This window comes from Wyeomyia smithii, chromosome 1, assembly GCF_029784165.1.
Source record: "Wyeomyia smithii strain HCP4-BCI-WySm-NY-G18 chromosome 1, ASM2978416v1, whole genome shotgun sequence".
NCBI classification, from domain to species: Eukaryota; Metazoa; Arthropoda; class Insecta; order Diptera; family Culicidae; genus Wyeomyia; species Wyeomyia smithii.
This window is the reverse complement of record NC_073694.1, coordinates 3,099,257-3,120,716: the sequence shown is the minus strand read 5'-3', so window position 1 is coordinate 3,120,716 and position 21,460 is coordinate 3,099,257. Positions and strand designations below refer to the sequence as shown.

Below are 21,460 nucleotides of genomic sequence, written 5' to 3'. Positions count from 1 at the left end.
TCGACCATAAAACGCGTGGTCCGTCGACTGTTGCTGCTGTCGCTGCTAAATTATTCATATTAATATTGCCGGCCGTAAAGTCGTTTAATTATTCAATTACTCTAATTGTGTAGAATTTTGTCTTAAACACCGACTGACACAAGTCAGAGCGTCGGTCGTCATTGCGAGATAGAATAGAAAAAAAAAATTAAAAATAAAATAACGAGAAGCTTGTGCGACTGTGGAGTATCTTTCAACTGCGCTAAATTGGCACTAATTGAGTTCAACGTCAAGGTTGTGGGACAGAGATTTGGCCGGGAAGTTCCGAGCTGATCCAATTAGTGCAATTTTTGACTAATTTAGCCCATAGACTAGAATTGGGCTGCTCGTTTTACGCTTGACGTTCAGTTTTGTGCTTGCCAGTGCTCTCTTTTCTGGGTCGCGCGCTGAGACTGCCAATTACGCATTTGTTGCTGTTAGCGGCGGTGGGAGTGGAAAATTGGATTTAATCTTTAGTTTCGTAGAGCTAGCAGATTGAAGAGCGTTTCATATTTTTCGAAACGGGGACATTCTGGGTTGATTATTTATTATTAAACTGGATGTTTCAGTCTTGAAAGGGGATTAATTTTTTCAAGCGCCTAATGATTACTTAAAACTACTCCATTCTACAATTGATTTAGAAATCATAGTACCCAGCCTAACATATAAATAAGTAAAGCCGGATAAAAATTAAAATCCTGCGTAAAATAATAGGCCAAAACAGTTCTAAATAAGGTTCAGTGTTCCTGAATTAAGCTTAAATGCTCGTGAAACTACAGGTTAGAAACATTTTTCAAATGAGAAATAATCTCAAGTTATGTCTAAAATCGCTTGCGATCGATTCAGAAAACAAACATAAACAAAATCCGAAATTTTTATAAAAATCAGAATTACACCTATGAATTGAAACCTATAGAAAAAAAAAACTAAATTCAAGGATAAAATTATTGAAACACGACTTCAATGTCGATCAGCAAATAATTTCAAATCAAGCTTAATATCACTGAAAACGGAAGTTGTGTAGAATAGAATAAGCTTCAAAATGTTACTTTATTGTTGAGCCTGTTAAAAATATTAAAATCCGGCATAGGTTTTTGAATTCCCGGAAAACGTTTTTGAAAATCAGATAGGCTGAAATAGAAATTAGTTCTGACAAAAAAAATCACAGGAGGGTTGTGTGCAAAGCCACGACCGCAAGGATGAAGTAGAATACTTTTACAAGAAAACCCGGCTGCTTGCGTGTCAGTCATTTTTTAATTTGTTGTTCAATTCAATATCGGATAAGATACCGATCACATCTTGGCGTTATCACTGACAGTGCGAATAAAGTATTCCTTGTGATAGAATAAACAGTGAGAAGCTGATTTAACAATCAAAACTAGACGGCTCATGTGTTGTCAAAATGAGGCAACCTTTCATTGAATGCATTTATTAGTGCCCGCTATCGCACAGAGACTGCATTTCACTGAAGTGCCTCACTGCATCAGCTGCTATCGATGCTAAACCCGCTGCAACTGCTACGCTATTCGTAGCCATGCTAATGTTTTGGCCGCTATACGCTGCTATTGGTAACCGCTGTCCCTGCATCAGCTGGCCCAGCTGTTACCGATGCTGAGATTCGCTGCAACTAGTGCACTATCCATTGTCATGCCACAGCTGTGGCCGCTATCCGCCTGGTATCCACTGCACTGTTACTGCTGCTGCGAGGGGAAGACTGCTGTTGTCGCTGTCTAGACTGTTATGAGCGGCTTCTTTTTTTTGATTGATTTATTTTTCGCGTAATTTTTCAAAAGGACCCAAGTAACAATGAGAGATTCTCTCCTCTCACACTTTGTTTCGTTAATTATGTTGTCATTAAAAATATTTTCCCACCTTTTCCCCCTCAATCGAGAGATTGTAATACTGTCTTGCTTATTATGCATTGAGTGTTATGAAATATGGAAAAAATAACATAGTTAAAGAGAAAGTAAACAAAGAGAGTCTCTCAATGTTAGATAGGTCATTTTGAAAAATTACGCGAGATTTCTTTAGAAGGGACTTTAACCCTAAACGGTCATTCGTCCCTTATGAGCGGCTTCGACTGAAACAGGCTCTTATATAGGGATGAAAACCTATCGATAGTAGTAAGAAATCATCGATAACTATCGATAGCCGTTTCAGTCGATATTTCCCATCCTTACTCTTATACAGACGAATAGCAAATTTAAAATGGCAAGGTCTATGATTCTGTCGACCATGCTTGGGAAGTAATCATATTAACGACTAATCAGATCAGTCAAATTTCGCGCTTCAACAAAGATTGACCATTCTCAGTAATATAGATGCTTGTCATGATTTGGACTTGATAATTTTTGAATTTTAATTATGCGACAATTTTTTTATGCTGATAATGAAAGCTTTTCGGATGTTGTGCTCATGACTGAAGGAAAAGATAATTCAGTACGTTCTGAGACACGGAGATGAAACCAAATATATATCTGTTCCAAATTTCTTAAAAGTGTAAATTTATTTAAAAGAAAATATTAACTCTTCAATTAGGTTTTTATTTCATCCTGAAAAGGACAATTTGTTGTTTAATTCAATGTCTGATAAGATGCCGATCAAATCTTCGCGTTATCACTGGCAGTGCAAATAAAGTATTCCTTGGGGGGAAATAAACACTGAAAAGCTTTCCAGAACGTTCTTTTCATTGGATGCATTTGCTAGTGTGCCTGCTATCGCTCAGAGACAGCATTTCACTAAAATGCCACACTGCATCAGCTGGCCCTGCTTATATTGATGCTGAGACCAACGTCAACCGCTGCACTATCCCCGTTGCCACCGTAGTGGACGCTTCCGTTGCCATTGGTATCCGCTGCCCTGCATCACCTGGTCCTGCTATCGATGCTGAGACGCGCTCCGCTATCCGTTGCCATACCACAGCTGTGGCCGTTGTCCGCTGCACTGCTACTGCTGCTGCTAAGGGAGGACTGCTGTTGTTGCAGTCTAGAATTATAATGAGCGACTTCGGGTGAAAAAGGCTCTTATATAGGCCAAATAGCACATTTCAAATGGCAAGGTCTATGGTTCTGTCGATCATGCTTGGGAAGCAATCATATAACGACCAACCAGAGGCCGAAGGTTTTGTTTTGACAAGGCTTGACTATTTTCAATAGTTCAATAGTTTGAAAAATAAAATTACAATTATCTGCATTTGGGAAGAATCTTAGAAGATTTTCCAATCTATTGCTGCAAGAACGAAGGAAATCCATCGAATACTAACCGATTTATTAGCTTTCGAAATTGGACATATTTTTAATTTTTTTCGGATTTAGATTTTCATTTCACATCCCTATGTAGCCGAACTTCCTGAGAGAGTATTCTACTTCAAAACTGTTGAAAAATTAATTAAGCAGAAAGGGCTTAAACAAGGGCACATTCAAATATTTAAAATATACAAAAAAGCGTAAAAGTCACGAAAAAGCTTAAACTTATGTAACAAACAAGCTTTAAAGCCAGTACAAGGCAAAAAAAAGTATGAAAAAGTTGAAAATATGTATACAATATCTCAACGCGCTAAGAAGTACCATAATAAAAGAAAAAAAGAAAGTCAAACAAATTAAATGTGAAGAAATGATATTTCAACTATTTTGCAAAAAACGCAAAAAAAGACAAAAACACTACACAACAAGAGTAGCAAAGGAATGAGAAACACAAAAGGTCATTGGCAGAGAGCAAAAATCTTGATACCGATACTCAAATTGACAAAAAAACAATTGACAAGACAAAACCGATACTCAAATACACAAAACAAAAATTAAATACATTATGCAAAAGACACACAAAGCAATAAAAGTGGAATAGATTTTTTTCGTACCGTAGGTCGAGGTGGGATTGTGCCATACAAACTCAACGTTTTTCAACCATCCTATGGCGATCACAAGACCAATTTTTCTTGAATAAGTTTCTTAGAATACTCAACCAAGAAAGACTAGTCTCCTGATCCGGAATAAATGGCTGACAAGTCACGGGTTGGATGACTCAATCTCACTCCCACTGTCCCAATCTCACCCCGGTTGACGATACTTTCCTAAAATTCCAAAGTTTTGATATCCTTAAATCCAAAATGTCGAAAATTTCTTGAAATAAATATTTATTACATCAAAATTCGACTCACCAAAAAGTGCTCGTAAGACAAGAAAAGGTCAACTGAAAATGATACCAAATTAAGTTCGTACACTCGAAAATACTTTGACAAGACATAGTACAAAATTATCCAAACGAGTTCAGAACAAGACAAGCAGGCAAGGAATTCAGAATATTCAACCGAATGGTTTATTTTTTAAAGCAGGAAAAAAACAGAAAAAAACACAAAAATTGTTTTAAATAAACTGGGGGTTGATTCACGGCCTATTACTCTCATCCCGTATCCGACAATTCTCATAAAAGCTGGTATTTGGGTATCTTTGGCTGCCGCTACCGCACAAAGGCAACTTTTTACTAAAGAAAATTCCGCGGCTTGTACAGTTGACCCGCTACTACTTTGTTAGGGCCATCCTAGTCGCCATTTGCTAGTAAAATGATTGGTTTGAGTAAAGCATGATTCTTATATGGCCTCAAAAGGCACTCTTTGGGTCCGGTTAAACAGGTATACAATTCTGTCGATCGATCTAGGGAAAGCAAGCATTGAGTGTCCAATAGAGTGCCAATAAAAATCGATTTTTCGAATATTTAGCGGTAGGGCTCAAAAGTTTCGTCTTCTCGAATAGTCCCTATGGCAAATTTCAGCTCGATCGGACATCGGGTACACGTGCCTCAAGGCGGTCAAAGTTTCACGAAAAATACCGATGAAAAAAGCACAGGTAGTGATAATTTTAGTGTTCGCCGAAAAAAAGTTTCGAAAACACAAAAAAACATGAAAAAAGTACAATCACTTCAGGAACCAAACAGGAATGAAAACATACAACATCAATTTAGTATGTCAAAAATGTGATGAGAAAATCATGACTATACTCCAGTAGGTACAAGATTAAAGAAGAGCATAGAAATCAACCAGAATCAGAAGAACATAAAACTTTCCAATGGTGTAAAAAACGTAAAGAATATACCGAGTAAAAGATACCAAATACAAAACCACTGGGCAACAAAGGTTCTGTGCGAACCAAAATTCACAATCGCCATAGAATGCTCAACGAACCCAGAAAAGATTTAAAAATAACAATGCTTAATAAGGCACTGATGTTGTTCAAAACGGTTGAAAACGTCAAACCATCACTTATGAATAAGATATCAAAAATGCTTATTTAGTAAAAATTTGTCAAAACAGATCGAAAATGTCAACAAAGTTCTCCAAAACTCCCATTGCCACATAATTAGCACCGATGCATCGGTAAACCATCCACTGAAAACCGTTCGCCATCATTCCACTTATAACTTCACTCCAGGCTGGCTCCGTACCAAGGCTCAACTACGAAGCGTGGCCCGAGGGCTGGCAGGCAAAGAGAAAATTGTGTACAATCTCGATAAGGGCGACAAGAACTAATAAAAGCACGATTAAAGGCAGGCCAATCTGCAAGACTTGCCACCTCCACTCTTCATCCAGTATGTATGTATGTGAAGCTGTCAGGTATGAAGTCGGCTCGATTACGGTGGCAAATCATGCACTCGAAATTAGGGTCGCACGGAGCTTGGAATCCAGAAACAGCAAGCCAGCAGTACGATGCCTGTTGCCTGTTCCAGTCGGGCGTATTTTCCGGGTGTATGGGCAAACAGAAGATGAAAGTTCGATGCTTTACTAGCTCTACGACCGGAACGGTCGGAGCCACTGACGACGAATAACGAATGGCCTTCCCAGCCAACACAAAACAGAGGCAGCAGCAGCAGCATGTGCTTCATGTGCTGATATCGACGACTTGTACGGAGAAAATGTCGTTCGAAGCGATTTTCGGTTTTCGATAACCGACCTGGTTAACGTATCTTGTTTAGCAAAGGCAAATTTATCGATGGCAGTGATGTGGCTTTGCGCTTACAGCGAGACTTGGGTTTATTTATGACTTCACTGCCGGCGTCTTTGGTGGTTTCTTGCAGAACTGTCAGATAAGCAGGTCATGTAGTTTGTTTGAAAATTAATCTCCGGCATCCGGAATGTTCCCCAAGGGAGCCGGCTGGGGTTCGTTCGAAGGGTTCACGGTGAATGCTATTTGTTTTGATTATCGAATTGTATTATAATATGAACCCAAAACTTAGGCTTTTTGCTAAGTGTACCACAAATTGGAAAATTAAAAATTATCTCCCTGTCAGACATCGGACACAAGCCGGGACTCTAAATTTTTAAATCAACCGGTTGGCCTCGGGAAAACTTCACAGCGTGAAGGCAAGCAGTGTCGGCACGGTTTCAGTGTAAGTGTCATAAGAAATAACCTGCTGGGGTTCATTTCATGCTTAATCAAAACCGCCATATTGCATGAAATTACTCTACATGTATTCGATATATCGATTCGTGCCGTTTTCGGCCTTGTACTTTGGGGTTTGTTTTTCGCACACACAATATATGAGAGCGCAAGATGGTAAACATTATTCTTACATACGTAAACATATTTATACCAATTCCAGCGAAAACCGGTTAACTAAACGAGTTCCATTTTGCCTCTTTTTGTCTGCTCTCTAGGTCCCACCAGCAAACCCTGCCGTTGAAGCGAAAAACGGACACCGCTTTTGTGTGGGAGTGGGAGTGTTTGTGTTTGTGTTTGTGTTTGTGTGCCAGTGTGAGTGGGTTGTGTGAAAATCGTCAAATTCCCCCCGCCGGATAGAGGCATATAGCAGGCGGCAAAATGTGCGTTCCGGTGTTTTACCACAGCAAGCTGTGAGTTTGAAAAAAAAGTGAAACGAAAAAAAACTGCTTCTGTTTTGCGAGACCTGAGGGGCGGCGGAAATGAAAGTGAAGCAACCCCGCCGGAAAAGGATGTTTCACGCGGTTGACGTTGCTGACCGAGGGGCTGCTCGGGTGTGATCGCGGGACCCGCGTAAACGGATCGAACAGTAGAGCAGCACAAACGCAAAAGGGGCCGGAGAGAAGAAAAGGTGACCAGGGACGGCCCGAAAATGCTAATCAAGGCCAACGCTTGGATTTATGTGCTCCAGCTTGTGGTGATGAAAGGTAAGTTTTACTTTCTCCCCCCACATGTGTCAAAGGATTTAGAAATTTTCGCCAGTCCACCAGCGGGGAAGGAAAATTAATTTACAAATCGGTTAATTATGTGAGCGGGACGTGGCGAACCGTTAGCTCTGCCGTAAAGTTGGTCGTTTTGCCGCTACTGCCAACGTTAGATAAATATAAAGTCGAGAAGCCCCCTTCGGCAAATTTGTTCAGCGGGCTGACTCAACAGACAGACAGACACACAACAAGTGTAAGTTTCTGCTGATTACATTTTCACCCAAACTGCCTTCCGCTCGGGAGCTTCCGTGAGGATCAAATCGACAGACATGACGGACCGAATAGTTCACGCCGGAATCTTGTTTGTACGTAGCCTTTCTCGCGCAGCCAACCGAAGCGAGGCGTCGTAATTGAGGTTATAGTTTTCGGGGATAGTAATTTATATCCCCGAGGCTGGAGAAGGGGGAAAACTATAGGCGGCTGGCTTTTTTCGCACGATGGGTGTGAGTGGGGTCGGATTGAATCTGCCACCGGCATTTGCCGGGGATTGTTGGGTATTTTGGACCTGTGTATTGCGAAGGTGGAAACCGGTTTTCTGAAATTTAAATTTGTTCTGGTTGTTTGGAATTGGGTACGGTTTGTGATCAATATCTGAACCAGATAAGTCCAATCTAATCAAGTCAGTTGCCTGTTTTGTTCAGCGATTAGTTGGAAAACATTACAGTATATTTGATTGGAAAACTCTGACACAAACATATTACACCTAATGGTAACACAGTTGTGTTTTTAACATGAATACGGCAGCCTCATTTCAAATTCGTGAAATGTCATTTTAACAAATTGTAAATTGATTGAGTCAGTTCGCTAAAGGTATATTCTTGTCGACCCAATATCAATCTTAGAAAATCGGCTTCGCAGAAGGAGTACTTGGAACACTTGGGTATATTTAGGCAGAGAAATTCAGTAGAACTTTTCGGCATAAACAGAACAACAACGATCTCCAAGGTATGCTTGCATCGTCTTTAAATAGCGAAAATAGAAGAGGACCCAAGTTACTGCCTTAAGTCACATCAGAACAGACAAACAGGGATTTGGGCATCGAAATGGAGAGCATTCCAAGCCAGAGTTTTCTCAAAATAAATTCCGAATTTTAGACTTGTAATTCGTGTCACATACAAGAAGGCAAAAAAAATGGAAATAGTTTTAATTTTATTTTAATCCACATTGCTTATTTAACAGTTACAGGTGTATAGTCAGTAGGGTGTCCCAAAAAAAATCGATGTTGAAAAAGTCAAGGTGCTCAGCCCTAAATTGAAAGATAATGTTATTTATAGCATTTTTGTAGAACATTTCGACTTTCTAAAAAATTGTTTTTAGGTTGCCCAAACGTGATTTATGAAAAAATGACTTTTTTCAGCTACAAATCCACTATTTTGCACTTGTTTCCGTTCTGTTCGATTCCTAAATTTTTCTACATATATTTTTATTTTTGTGGAGTTGTTTTTGAACATTTTGCATGATTCAGTTCAGCATTGCATTCAGTTTTTTGACTCCCACCCTAGTAACAATATGGGTTTTATCAAAGTTTTATAGCGCCTAATACAGCCAAAACAGCGCTATGAAACTTTGATAAAACCAGTTTTGTTACTTGGGCAGAGCCCATTGAACATTACAAAAAAATTAATTTTTCTAATAATTTTTAGATAAAACCCTACAAAACACAAATAAAAAAAAATTTTGATCAAGAACTGAAACTTTCATTGCAAAGCGGGATTTACGACGAAAGTTTACATGCAAAGAGATACTTGATATCTTATCGGGGAGCTGAGATATTGGCATTTTATATGTGATGGAAAATTATGCATTTTAACAAATATGTTAAATAACTGTTTTATTTTGAGAGATAAAAAATAATAATGTTCAGAAAACAAATGCATTTTTAGATGGCTGATAACTTAGTAGAAGGTTTAAAAATTCGAAAAAATTTGCGAAAAAAGTTGAAACGGAAATTGGAATTTTTAGTGCCTTCTATTTGAAAACTCAATGTTGCTCGTAATAAATAAGAGATGGAAACATGATGTCTTCGGTGAACTTTCTTGTTTTAATATAACCTAAAACTTTGTCGAAGACACCATGCGTCTATCTTATTCTGATTGAAAAGTAAATTTTTTATCTCACTCATAGGTGGACTTATCACCCATCTTTCTGCATTTTTAAATATCCTGAAACTCCTCCGAACATACCTTATGGCTATAAACATCATTTGAATCACTATTATGAAATTATACGCACAAACGGCAAAATAAAACACTGCGCAATGGAGATATTGAGCTTGAGTGGTATTTTTGACAATATGCATAGTTTTCCATCACATGTAAAACGCCAATATCTCAGCCCCCCGATAAGATATCAAGGATCTTTTTACATGTAAATTTTCGTCTTGAATCCCGCTTTGCAGTAAAAATTTCAGTTCTAGATCAAAAAAATTTTTTATATGTGTTTTGAAGGGTTTTATCTGAAAATTATGAGAAAAATTCACTATTTTGTGATGTTTGCAAAAGAGTGGGTTTGTAACTGAAAAAAGTAATTTTTTCATAAATCACGTTTGGGCAACCTGAAAACAATTTTTTAGAAAGTCGAAATGTTCTACAAAAATGCCATAAATAACATTATCTTTCAATTTAGGGCTGAGCACCTTGACTTTTTCAACATCGATTTTTTTTTGAGACAGCCTAATAGTCAGTTATTCAGCTGGGAAATAGACAAGAAAACTGACTTGTAGACTCGAAAGCGTACAGCCGAGCGTAAGCTAATCGATAGTTTGCTGACGTATAGAAGATTTTTTTCGTTAAGTATTGTGTTCCATTTTTCACCCGTCTGATTCCAACTGACATTTTTTTATTTACTCGTTGTATTTGACCAAACTGTTTTTTCATTCAGTAACCTTTAATTTGCTACCTTTCATATTTGATTGCTTACCTTTAGTTAGCGGTAGAGTAAAACGCTCACGCAAAAAAAAAGACACCATGGGAGTTATGCTATTCCTGGATGCTGGAACAAATGGGAAAGATATTGAAATATACCTCATCAGCTCTCCCTTCCTTCTCCTTGTGTCCTCCCTTTTACCAAACCCAGTACCACATGTGTGGGAAGTACGGGTGAAAACTTACCCATATACTCGTAAGGTTCCTACGTTGTTTTTTTCACTTTTTTCCGGCTCATGAAGAAGTCGATCATTGAAATAGGTAAATGGTAAATAACTTGAAGCAAACGCGATTGCTAGCTCCGAGTTCTTCACAAGAAAGTGTTGCGTGAAAATCGCTGCCAAGGATGTGGAGATCGACAATGTGTTTATCGAGGGGAATCCCATAGTCGATGACACTTTGGGGTGGGCTGTTTTAAAAACCCCATGATGAAAAATGTATATATACTGGATTGCATACAAATGCATGTTTCATCCATCGAAGAAGGGAAGAAGGAATTCCACACTTCGCATTTTTAGCGGGTAACATTTGGCCTTTAGAAGGGTTTTTCGATTATTCTGAGCTTAATTTGGAATCATTTCCTTTTTTGACCTTTTCTTGCCTTCAAAAGCACTTTTCGGCCATTCTGAGCTTAATTTGAGATTATTTTATATTTCGACCTTCTCTAGCCTTTCAGCGATTCTGAGCTTAATTTTGGATCATTTTCTATTTCGGCCTTATCTGGCCTTTGGAAGCATTTTTTGGCAATTCTGAACCTAATTTGGGATCATTTTCTACTTGGCCTTTTCGGGCTTTTCTTTTTTAAAAGCACTCTTCGGTGATTCTGAGCTCAATTTTGGATTATTTCTTTTTTGGCCTTTTCTGGCCTTTGGGAACAGTTTTCAGCGATTCTGAGCTCAATTTTCTATTTTAGCTTTTTCTGGCCTTTAGGAGCACTTTTCAGCGATTCTGAGCTCAATTTGTGATCATTTTCTATTCTGGCCTTTAGAAGCACTTTTCGGTGATTCTGAGCTCAATTTGGGATCATTTTCTCTTTAGGCTTTTAAAATGCGTTTTCGGCGATTCTGAGCCAAATATGGGATCATGTTCTTTTTAGGCCTTTTCTGGCCTTAAGAAGCCGTTTTCGGCGATTCTGAGTTTAATTTAGGATCATTTTTTAAAGGCCTCTTCTGGCCTTTAAAGGTGTTTTCGGCGATTCTGAGCCTAATTTGGGATCATGTTCTTTTTAGGCCTTTTCTGGCTTCTAGAGGGCGTTTTCGGCGATTCTGAGCTTAAGTTGGGATAATTTTCGTTTTTGGCTTTTTCTGGCTTTTAGAAGGCGTCTTCGGCGATTCTGAGCTTAATTTGGGATCATTTTCTTTTTTTGGCTTTTTCTAGCTTTTAGAAGGCGTTTTCGGCGATTTTGAGCTTAATTTGAGATCATTTTCCTTTGAGGCCTTTTCTGGTCTTGAGCAAGCGTTTTCGGCGATTTTGAGCTTAATTTGGGATCATTTTCTTCTTAGGCCTTTTCTGGCCTTTAGAAGGCGTTTTCTGCGATTCTGAACTTAAGTTGGGATCATTTTCTTTTAAAGCTTTTTCTGGCCTTCAGAAGGCGTTTTCGGCGATTCTGAGCTTAATATGGGATTATTTTCTTTTTAGGCCTTTTCTGGCCTTTAGAAAGCGTTTTCGGCGATTCTGAGGTGAATTTGGGATCATATTCTTTTTTGGCCTTAAGAACGCGTTTTCGTCGATTCTGAGTTCAATTTGGGATAATTTTCTTTTTTGGCCTTTAGAAGGCGTTTTTGGCGATTATGGGCTTAATTTGGGATCATTTTCTTTTAAAGCCTTTTCTGGCCTTTAGAAGGCGTTTACGGCGATTCTGAGCTTAATTTGGGATTATTTTCTTCTAGGCCTTTTCTGGCCTTTAGAAAGCGTTTCCGGCGATTCTGAGGTTAATTTGGGATCATTTTCTCTTTAGGCCTTTTCTGGCCTTTAGAGGGCGTTTTCGACGATTCTGAGCTCAGTTTGGGATCATTTTCTTTTTGGGCCTTTTCTGGCCTTTAGAAGGCGTTTTCGGCGATTCTGATTTTAATTTGGGATTTTTTTCTTTTTAGGCCTTTTCTGGCCTTTAAAAGGCGTTTTCGGCGATTCCAAGGTGAATTTAGAATTATTTTCTTTTTAGGCCTTTTCTGGCCTTTAGAAGGCGTTTTCGGCGATTCTGAGGTGAATTTTGGATCATTTTCTTATTTGGCCTTTTCTGGCCTTAAGAAGGCATTTTCGACGATTCTGAGTTCAATTTGGGATCATTTTCTTATTATGGCTTTTCTGGCCTTTAGAAGGCGTTTTTGGCGATTATGAGCTTAAAGTGGGATCATTTTCTTTTAAAGCCTTTTCTGTCCTTTAGAAGGCGTTTACGGCGATTCTGAGTTCAATTTGGGATTATTTTCTTTTTAGGCCCTTGCTGGCCTTTAGAAGGCGTTGCCGGCGATTCTAAGGTTAATTTGGGGTCATTTTCTTTTTTGGCCTTTAGAAGGCGTTTTCGACGATTCTGAGCTTAATTTGGGATCACTTTCTTTTTGGGCCTTCCTGGCCTTTAGAAGGCGTTTTCGGCGATTCTGATCTCAATTTGGGATTATTTTTTTTGGCCTTTTTTTGGCCCTTAGAAGGCGTCTTCGGTCATTCTGAGCTTAAGTTGGGATCATTTTCTTTTTCGGCCTTTTCTGGCTTTTAAAAGGCGTTTTCGGCGATTCTAAGTTCAATTTGGGATCATTTTCTTTTATGGCCCTTTCTGGCCTTTAGAAGGCTTTTTCAGCGATTCTGAGCTTAAGTTGGGATCATTTTTTTAGGCCTTTTCTGGCCTTTAAAGGCGTTTTCGATGATTATGAGCTCAATTTTCTTTTGAGCCTTTTCTGGCCTTAGGAAGGCGTTTTCAGCGATTCTGAGCTTGATATGAGATCATCTTCTTTTTAGGCCTTTTCTGGCCTTAAGAAGGCGTTTTCGGCGATTCTGAGCTTAATTTGGGATTTATTTTCTTTTTAGGCCTGTTTTGGCCTTTAGAAGGCGTTTACGGCGATTCTGAGCTTAATTTGGGATTTATTTTCTATTTAGGCCTCTTTGGCCTTTAGAAGGCGTTTTCGGCGATTCTGAGCTCAATTTGGGATCATTTTCTTTTTGGGCCTTAAGAAGGCGTTTCCGACGATTCTGAGCTTAATTTGGGATCATTTTCTTTTTGGGCCTTTTCTGGCCTTTAGAAGGCGTTTTCGGCGATTCTGATCTCAATTTGGGATTATTTTCTTCTTAGGCCTTTTTTTGGCCCTTAGAAGGTGTTTTCGGCCATTCTGAGCTTAAGTTGGGATCATTTTCTTTTTCGGCCTTTTCTGGTCTTTAAAAGGCGTTTTCTGCGATTCTGAGCCTAATTTGGGATCATTTTCTTTTATGGCCTTTTCTGGCCTTTAGAAGGCTTTTTCAGCTATTCTGAGCTTAAGTTGGGACCATTTTTTTAGGCCTTTTCTGGCCTTTAAAGGCGTTTCCGATGATTATGAGCTCAATTTTTTTTTAGCCTTTTCTGGCCTTAGGAAGGCGTTTTCGGTGATTCTGAGCTTAAGTTGGGATCACTTCCTTTTTAGGCCTTTTCTGGCCTTAAGAAGGCGTTTACGGCGATTCTGAGCTTAATTTGGGATTTATTTTCTTTTTAGGCCCTTTCTGGCCTTTAGAAGGCGTTTTCGGCGATTCTGAGCTTAATTTGGGATTTATTTTCTTTTTAGGCCTTTTTTGGCCTTTAGAAGGCGTTTTTGGCGATTCTGAGCTTAAATTCCGATCATTTTTTTTAGGCCTTTTCTGGCCCTTAGGAGGCGTCTTCGGCGTTTCTGAGCTTTGGGATCATTACTTTTTTAGGCCTTTTCTGGCCTTTAGAAGGCGTTTTCAGCGATTCTGAGCTCAATTTGGGATCATTTTCTTTTTAGGCCTTTTCTGGCCCTTAGGAGGCGTTTTCGGCGATTCTGAGCTTAATTTGGGATCATTTTTTAGGCCTTTTCTGGCCTTTAGAAGGCGTTTTCGGCGATTCTGAGCTTAAAGTGGGATCTTTTTCTTTATAGGCCTTTTCTGGCTCTCAGGAGGCGTTTTCGGCGATTCTGAGCTTAATTTGGGATTATTTTTTGTGTTCATTTCATTTTCTTATTAGGCCTTTTTTGGCCTTTAGAAGGAGTTTTCGGCGATTCTGAGCTTAATTTGGGATCATTTTCTTTTCAGGCCTTTTCTGGCCCTTAGCGTAGTTAGTTGCTGATTCATCTCTGACTTGTATTCGAAACGTAATAAGTTTATGATCGGTTTGAACCTCCTCAATCGCGTATCCGCGCATTTTCTTCAGGAATATACTTGAGTTAACATTATTCAGTATATGATCAATCTGAGACGACTTTGTCTGACTACACCAAGTTTTTCGCAAAGAATCGTGTGCCATCGTGTTCCTGGCTGCTAATTTATGTGTACGCATGAAAAATTACATTTGCACTCCATTATCGTTCGCTTTGTCGTACCCTGCATATTTTCCGATTAGTTCACCTTCATCTGGACTTAGGTCCATGACTCCTAATTGCGAATTGAAATCACCGCATACCAAAACATCCTTCTTGTTTTCGCATAACATCAATGTGTGTCCTAGATCTGCGTAAAATTTCGCGATTCCCGTATTAGGTGCATGTACATTAATCAAAGTGAATTGAAATCGCTGTTCTCCAATCCCAATTGACAGTCCAACTTTCATTATGTTGTTAGATGTTCTGTCTATATTACTAATGTAAACCCCTCCAAATTTCCTCGTTAGGATGGCTAAACCCCTCTGCTTGTTACCCAGTGCTTTCACGACCTGCCAACGAAAGTTGTCCGTTTTGATACTAGTACATTCAGTGTTCACTTCTTGTAACAAAGCTATTTGTACATTATGTTCCTCCAATATTTTATCAATTGCGTTCCTTTTGTCCACTCTGCAACAACATCTAACATTCCATGATGCAATTCTGAATACGTTGTTCTTCTCTGGGTTTCCTTTATCTTGTTTCCTATATTGAGATCTCTCATTCTCCATTGTGTTATTTACTTCTGTTCTAAACTCTTGGTTGTTGAGTCTTTATCTGGTGCGCACTATGCTTTCCACTTTGCCAACTGTTTCGTCATAACAGATTCGGATTTCCTTTGCAAACGCCGTTCTTGATATTGGGGGAGTCAATTCGATTATTTTTTCTCCCAGTATATTATTTGCCGCTAAAATGTATTTCCAGGTATTTATATCCATTGTATTGAGCAAGACTGGAACAGCATTATCGATTATGCTTTCGGGATTGCGATCTAGGAAAATATCACACTCATACCGAAGTACTTTCGCTTGAAGACCCAATGGGAGCATTGAGTTGTCTCGATACTGATGTCTTATGGCTAGAACATGTGCATCAGGAGTATCTTCAAAGAAAAAACAATTCAGTTTTTCGCCTCTGATGGATCTGATTGATTGAGCTCAAGTTCTCCACTCTAGTTCTCCACTCTTGAATGCTGTTGCATTCGATTATGCTATCATAGTGGTTTTTATTCAGATCATCTGATCCAAATCGGTCATGTTCGTGATAATAAATCCAGCATTCATTATTCCCATCTTCATGTCCGCTCCGATATCTCAGCATTGTATCATTTTGATCAACTATAATATCAGTTTCAAACACGTGTGAGGCAAAAAAGAGCATGCTGCCAACGTTCGCCCTCCATCTCTAATTAGCCAGAACAAAACTGCCACGCGAGCGACAGTTCCGTCCTCCACCGGACCGGACCAGACCGGATGAAAATGATTCGATTGCCCTATTGTCGACTGAATGCAATTATGTTCGATATTAAATTAAAGCTTAGCCAGAGCGCTCAAAAGCTATTATAGCTTTCCTCCCTCGGGTGCTGACCAGCTAGCCACTAGAGCCTAGAGTTTAGGCGGTCCGCTTTCCTTTCCGGTTTTAATGCAGTTTAATCCCTAACCGAGCGAGGGTAGGAGTAAGCGGAAAAGCCGAACGTCCGTCGGTCCTAGCAGCGCATTCGGTTGGCAGAGGGCAGATATGGAAAATTAATGTCTGGCCATTATTGGACCCGTGGAGGTCCCGTACGGGACCTGACCCGAAACATGGTGTTTTTCTGACGATAATTGGCTGTGTTTAGTGCTTAGTCGGGCGTCTTTTGGGGCGCTAAAATTGGGAATTATGTGGGAAATTTTCCCGTTAATTGAACTCTCTGTATGGTGGTTAGTATCAGGGGAGCAATTCACTGTTGTTGGGTTTTTTTGCTAGTTTATTTATTTTACGGACGAGTAAAATCGAGTTTCGTGCTGCTGCTGTTGCTGGACTTTAACTTTTTTGTGTGTTCAATTTGCTAATCAAAACGATCGAAGCCGGCCCTCAGACGGAATCAAATTAGTTGGCTAATTAATTACGTCGTTCGGTCAGGCCCCTCGCCCGAGGCCAGCAGACGATGAATAGGAGAAGTTTTTGGTTCTTTTCGATAATGTGATTGGTCAATGGTTTACCGTGACATGTAGAGTAGAGTCACGGTCGCCATGTGAAAAAAATGGATAAATGTTTAGAAATGCGTCAGTGGAAAATTATCACCAATTAATCACTTCTCCTAATGGCAGCGTGCAACTACTTCCGATTCGTGCTCTTGAAAGCCGAGGACGGGAAAAAACATAACAATTACATGGCACATGTCATGTGTCGGCTTGTTCATCCATGAATCAGACGGTATCGCGGTGCCACCATCTAAAAGCGTATAATTAGCAGAACGTTGAAACTGTGTGTGCGAGGCATAACGACGTAACGAAGGTTCAAGAGCTGCAAGCAAGCAACTCCCCTGGTGGCGAAGTATGAGAGCGTAAAAAAAACTAGCGAATGTACAAAGAGGAAACATTGCTCATATTTTTTTCCCTCTCACCACCGCATCACACTTCCATTTCCGCCCATTAGTGAGTGAAGTGAGAAACAAAATACTTTCACGTTACGTACTCTTCTGCACGCCACGGCAATCAAATCATTTCAACTGAGGGAGGCAGCGATGTGGTGAATTTTATTCTATTTTTTTGTCCCGAGTGAAAGTTGGAAAAAAAGTAGCACTCAGCAAAGACTATCCAACGTCCGATTCAATGACGGTCGGTAAAATAGGTTTAGTTTTCTTTGTACCTCGAACAAATTTGTGACACAGTCGACAGCAGTGTACCAATTCCCATTCAGTCGTACAATGTAGAGTCCTGAAACGATGATTGAATTTGGATGGACGGACGAAGAGAACAGACGAAATCGATGCGCCAAATTAAACCCGTAACGTAATTTAGTCTATCCGAACGCTTTCAGCCCGGGTTCGGACCGTCCACATTGATGTGGAAATGTAGAGAACATCTGTCAGACGAATTTTACTTATCCGATATATAGTACCAAGAAGTGGTTTGTTTCAATTGATTTATTTCTGGCGACCCGAAACCTGTCCGCTCCGGGCCAATGGAATTGGAGCTATACCGGTACATGTGAAACGGTTTTCTGTTTCCAAGGCTGACAACAATACTTGTGTGGAAGAGAGTTGCAAGTTCGAGTAAAATTATTTGAAATTGAATTATTGAATTATTTTATTTCGCTGTGAAGAACGACACTTGAGGCATATTGATTATTTCCCATCTGATATGACAACTTGTGTCGAGTTTACAGTAAACGAATTAAATTATCGCTTCTGCTTCGTGTCTCATCCAATTTTTCTCTCTAGATAACGATAAATCACTGCTTTTGCGATTAATTCCTTAATCGCTTCGACTGATTAGTCAAGTTATCCGCTAATCAGATGCTGGTTGCAAAGTGCCAGCCAATAACAACTAAAAATAGAACCAAACACTTACTTCTAAACTATAATCCGTCTTACCACCGTAAAATCCAATCAAGTTCTAGGCAGCCAAAATCAATTCCTTCCAACTCTTGCGAAAAGACGCCAGCGCAAACGTTAATCCGATTTGGAGGTTCTGCGAAGCTGTGCAAATTTATGAGGCTAAATTTTCCATCAGCAATCGCTTCGTTTGATTCAATTTAAGCGCATTACTACACGAGGAGGCGCTAGCAAGCTGCTGCTAATTATGCGAACGAATGAACGAACACTGTAAGTGTTAGAGTGATAAACGACTAAGCGTCTCCATTAAAGCCCGCCCAGATTCGATGTCGCTTGGTATTACGTAACTTCGTTCCGTACCGGGACAACAGGAATCCAGAGTGGCAGCAGCGCAGATAATTGCCACGCTGGTAATCCAAAAGTTAGTTTACCAATAAAACCGGAAGTAACCCTCGCAATTACGCCCCATTCTCGACCGTCTGGGTCGGTCCCAGCTGCCAGAGGAATTTGTTTGCTGGTGAAAATCTTCGCCACGGAAGATGCTAACGTCAAAAGTTTGCGAAATTTATCTGAGAACGCATATGTGTCCTCTGGTGTGTGTCCATGTCCATACATGAGAGCGAGAGAAGAGAGAGAAAGAAGAAAGGCATGGTGAAAGAGTTTGTGTTTCCGGAATTACAAAAGTTAGTCGGTCAGTCGAGCCACTCGGGGTGCCATTTATGGGTGCCGGGGAATTGCTTGGCTGGATTCGCTCGATTTATGCAATGTGAAGGTGGAAAGGGAAAATTGATTTGTCTTTCCGTGTGCCTGGTGGCTTGGCTGGTGTTGCCTAGTAGGGAACCGAAAATTTGTGCTGGAAGTGCAAATTCAGTTTTACGAAACGATGACCTAATGGATTTCTTGCCCCAACAGCGGAATGATTTACTTAAATAAATGAGAGAAATTTATTAGATTTTTCCCCCACGTCGAGCAGATATTTTTGTTGGGAAAGAAATAAAAGCAAAGTAAGAAAAAAAAACTGAAAAAGTTGTGGTGTTCAGGTGCAGCAACTGGACCTAAACTGTTTCCATAAAGCGGTGATTTATCGCTGGAAATTGATTTCCTTTACGAGCCCCACTGCAAGCTTCCATTAATTTTACACAAGTTTCGCTTGGAAAGCACTTAGAATTGTCCTTGCAGCTGAAGTCGGAATTACTTTGAAAATTTTTCTGAGTTTCTTTTTATACAAATTGTTCAAATTGTCATAAAAGTTGTTGACAGTTTCGTTGCCAGATCAATGTATGTTGACTCAGTCTTAGCGCTGAATAAAGTTTTTCCGATTGATTCATAAAAGTCTCATATGATGAAACAAATGAATGCGTTTTTCAAATTCGCAATTTGAAAAACTTTATCTTGGAACAATGCTTCGGAGATTAAAAAAATCAATAATTAAGTTGTAGCAGCGATAAAAAATTGAAATAGGAGAAACATATTCCACTGAAAGACTATAAATAAATAACTTTAAAAAATGTAAAAATTGGCCTTTAATAATAATGACGATTTCTGCGACCAACCTAACTCAAAAAGCGTCACTCAATATGCAATACAAAAATACGGATCCTTTTGCCTATAGGAAAAAAATACAAAAAGTTTGAACGATGGCGAAGAAGTGGTATGAATTTTTTTTTTGAAGGATTTGCTGTAACTAGTTTTTTTTTTTAAAGAAATCTGTCATGATTTCAATTTTCTGACAACAGTATTCAATCTCTCTCTCAATTAAAAAAAAAATTGTTCCGATTTTTCAATATTTTTTATGCTGTCTCCTACTCAGTGTTGCGAAATTTCGACACAGAAAAATGAAAATGATACAACAGCAGTTTCACTCTCACTCTCTTCAAACTGATGTTGAGTGTCACCCGTGTCAATTATCAGTCAATAATCATGTCAGTGATAAAAATGATATAATTTAATTAACATCGAAATTATTTGATCTGAGTCAATCCATTGCTTGAATTCAATGAAGCAGATTGGCACCTCCATCCTACACCGCATAAACATCACTAGAGCAACATAGCGTGTGCGAAATCACAGAAATGCTGCCAGTCAGCATTACCACTGTCAACTGATTGGAGCTGAAAGCAATTATCACTTTTAGTTCGTTCGTGTTGATACTGATATTCAAAGCTCTCAGTGTCAAAACAGAATCTATCACTGACAGTGAAAATTTGCAACCCTGCTCCTACTATTTGTTTAATTTTTTTCTATTCAAACTTTTCAAGCAATTTTGAACAAAAAATTATCGATTAATTTTTGTTATTGTTTCAATAAAATCTGTAAAGTAAGCAAAAATTAATAGAAAAAATTTCCTCTCTAAAAACTAGAAAAGAGAGAAGAGTAAGGGAAAGAACATGCAGAGTGAACGAGTAAAAAAGGAAAGGAATAATCGAAACGGAGCAAGAAAAAAAACGAAATAGGAAAAATTAATTAAGAGAGATGTAGGTGGGGAAAAAAGAGAGTAAAAGAGATAGGGAGATGAAAAAGAAAAGAAAAGAAAAAAAATACAAATAGAGGAAAAAGCAACAAACTTTGAACAACGGACAAAATATAATTAAAAAAAAAGACAGAAACAAACAAATCTTGAAACATATAAAAACAACATAGGATTGAAAAATAAAAACAATTAGTAGACCAATGTTAAACGATGAGTACATTCAACCAGGGAAAAAAGTGACCAAAATGAGTAAGAAAGATAAAAAATGAAGAGAGATAGGCAAAGAGAAAAAAGTTCAAAATATTTGAAAAAGCTTTGCTCAGTGTCTTAGTAGAATGATAGAAAAAATTAGAAAAAGAATTATAAGTTTCCATTAAACTCTACTAGAAATTTGAGAAATAAATATGGGTCATTCAATACTATCACTATTTTTCGCATGTCTTACGTCTATAAATTATAGAATAAAATAACTACGAAGTTAACAACTTTTTTCGTAAAAATGCTATATCTCGAGATTGGCTCATATTACCCATATTTCCAAAGTGACAGTAGATGAATAATTCTCCCAACTTTGAGCAAAATCTGTGATGGTCGTGTCCAAGTTTGTGCTTTTTCGTGGTCACTTCGTATGAAATGACCCATATTGAAATATCCCATATCCATGCACGGACAAGTAATATTTTCAATATTTACTTCTCGAATTTCTAGTAGAGTTGAATGGAAACTTATACAGTCATGGAGAAAAAAATAAATAAACTTGCAGTGTTGGATAATTTTTCGTATTTGCGCACTGATTTTAATTGTTGTGCGATGTTATGTTGCGACTTTACGATCTGCAGACATTCTTTTTTAAAGAAAAACGGAGAAATAACTGGAGAAATGTCTTTGTCGCTGATTCCAAATTTTTTTGCGTGAGTTAGTGTTTTTAGAGTGGCGAAAAAAATAAATACACTATTGAAATATATGTACAAAACAATTCAAATTAGC

General features: G+C 38.8%; 1 protein-coding gene across 1 annotated transcript in view; it reads left to right on the top strand.

Moving 5' to 3' along the window:
* LOC129729929 (uncharacterized) overlaps positions 1-21,460 on the top strand; it is a 133,456-nt gene that overhangs the window by 40,333 nt on the left and 71,663 nt on the right. Inside the window, exon 2 of the mRNA XM_055688850.1 lies at positions 6,665-7,153. Coding sequence (XP_055544825.1) covers positions 7,099-7,153 — 55 coding nt within the window. The 5' untranslated portion in view covers positions 6,665-7,098. The remainder of the gene's footprint in view (positions 1-6,664; positions 7,154-21,460) is intronic.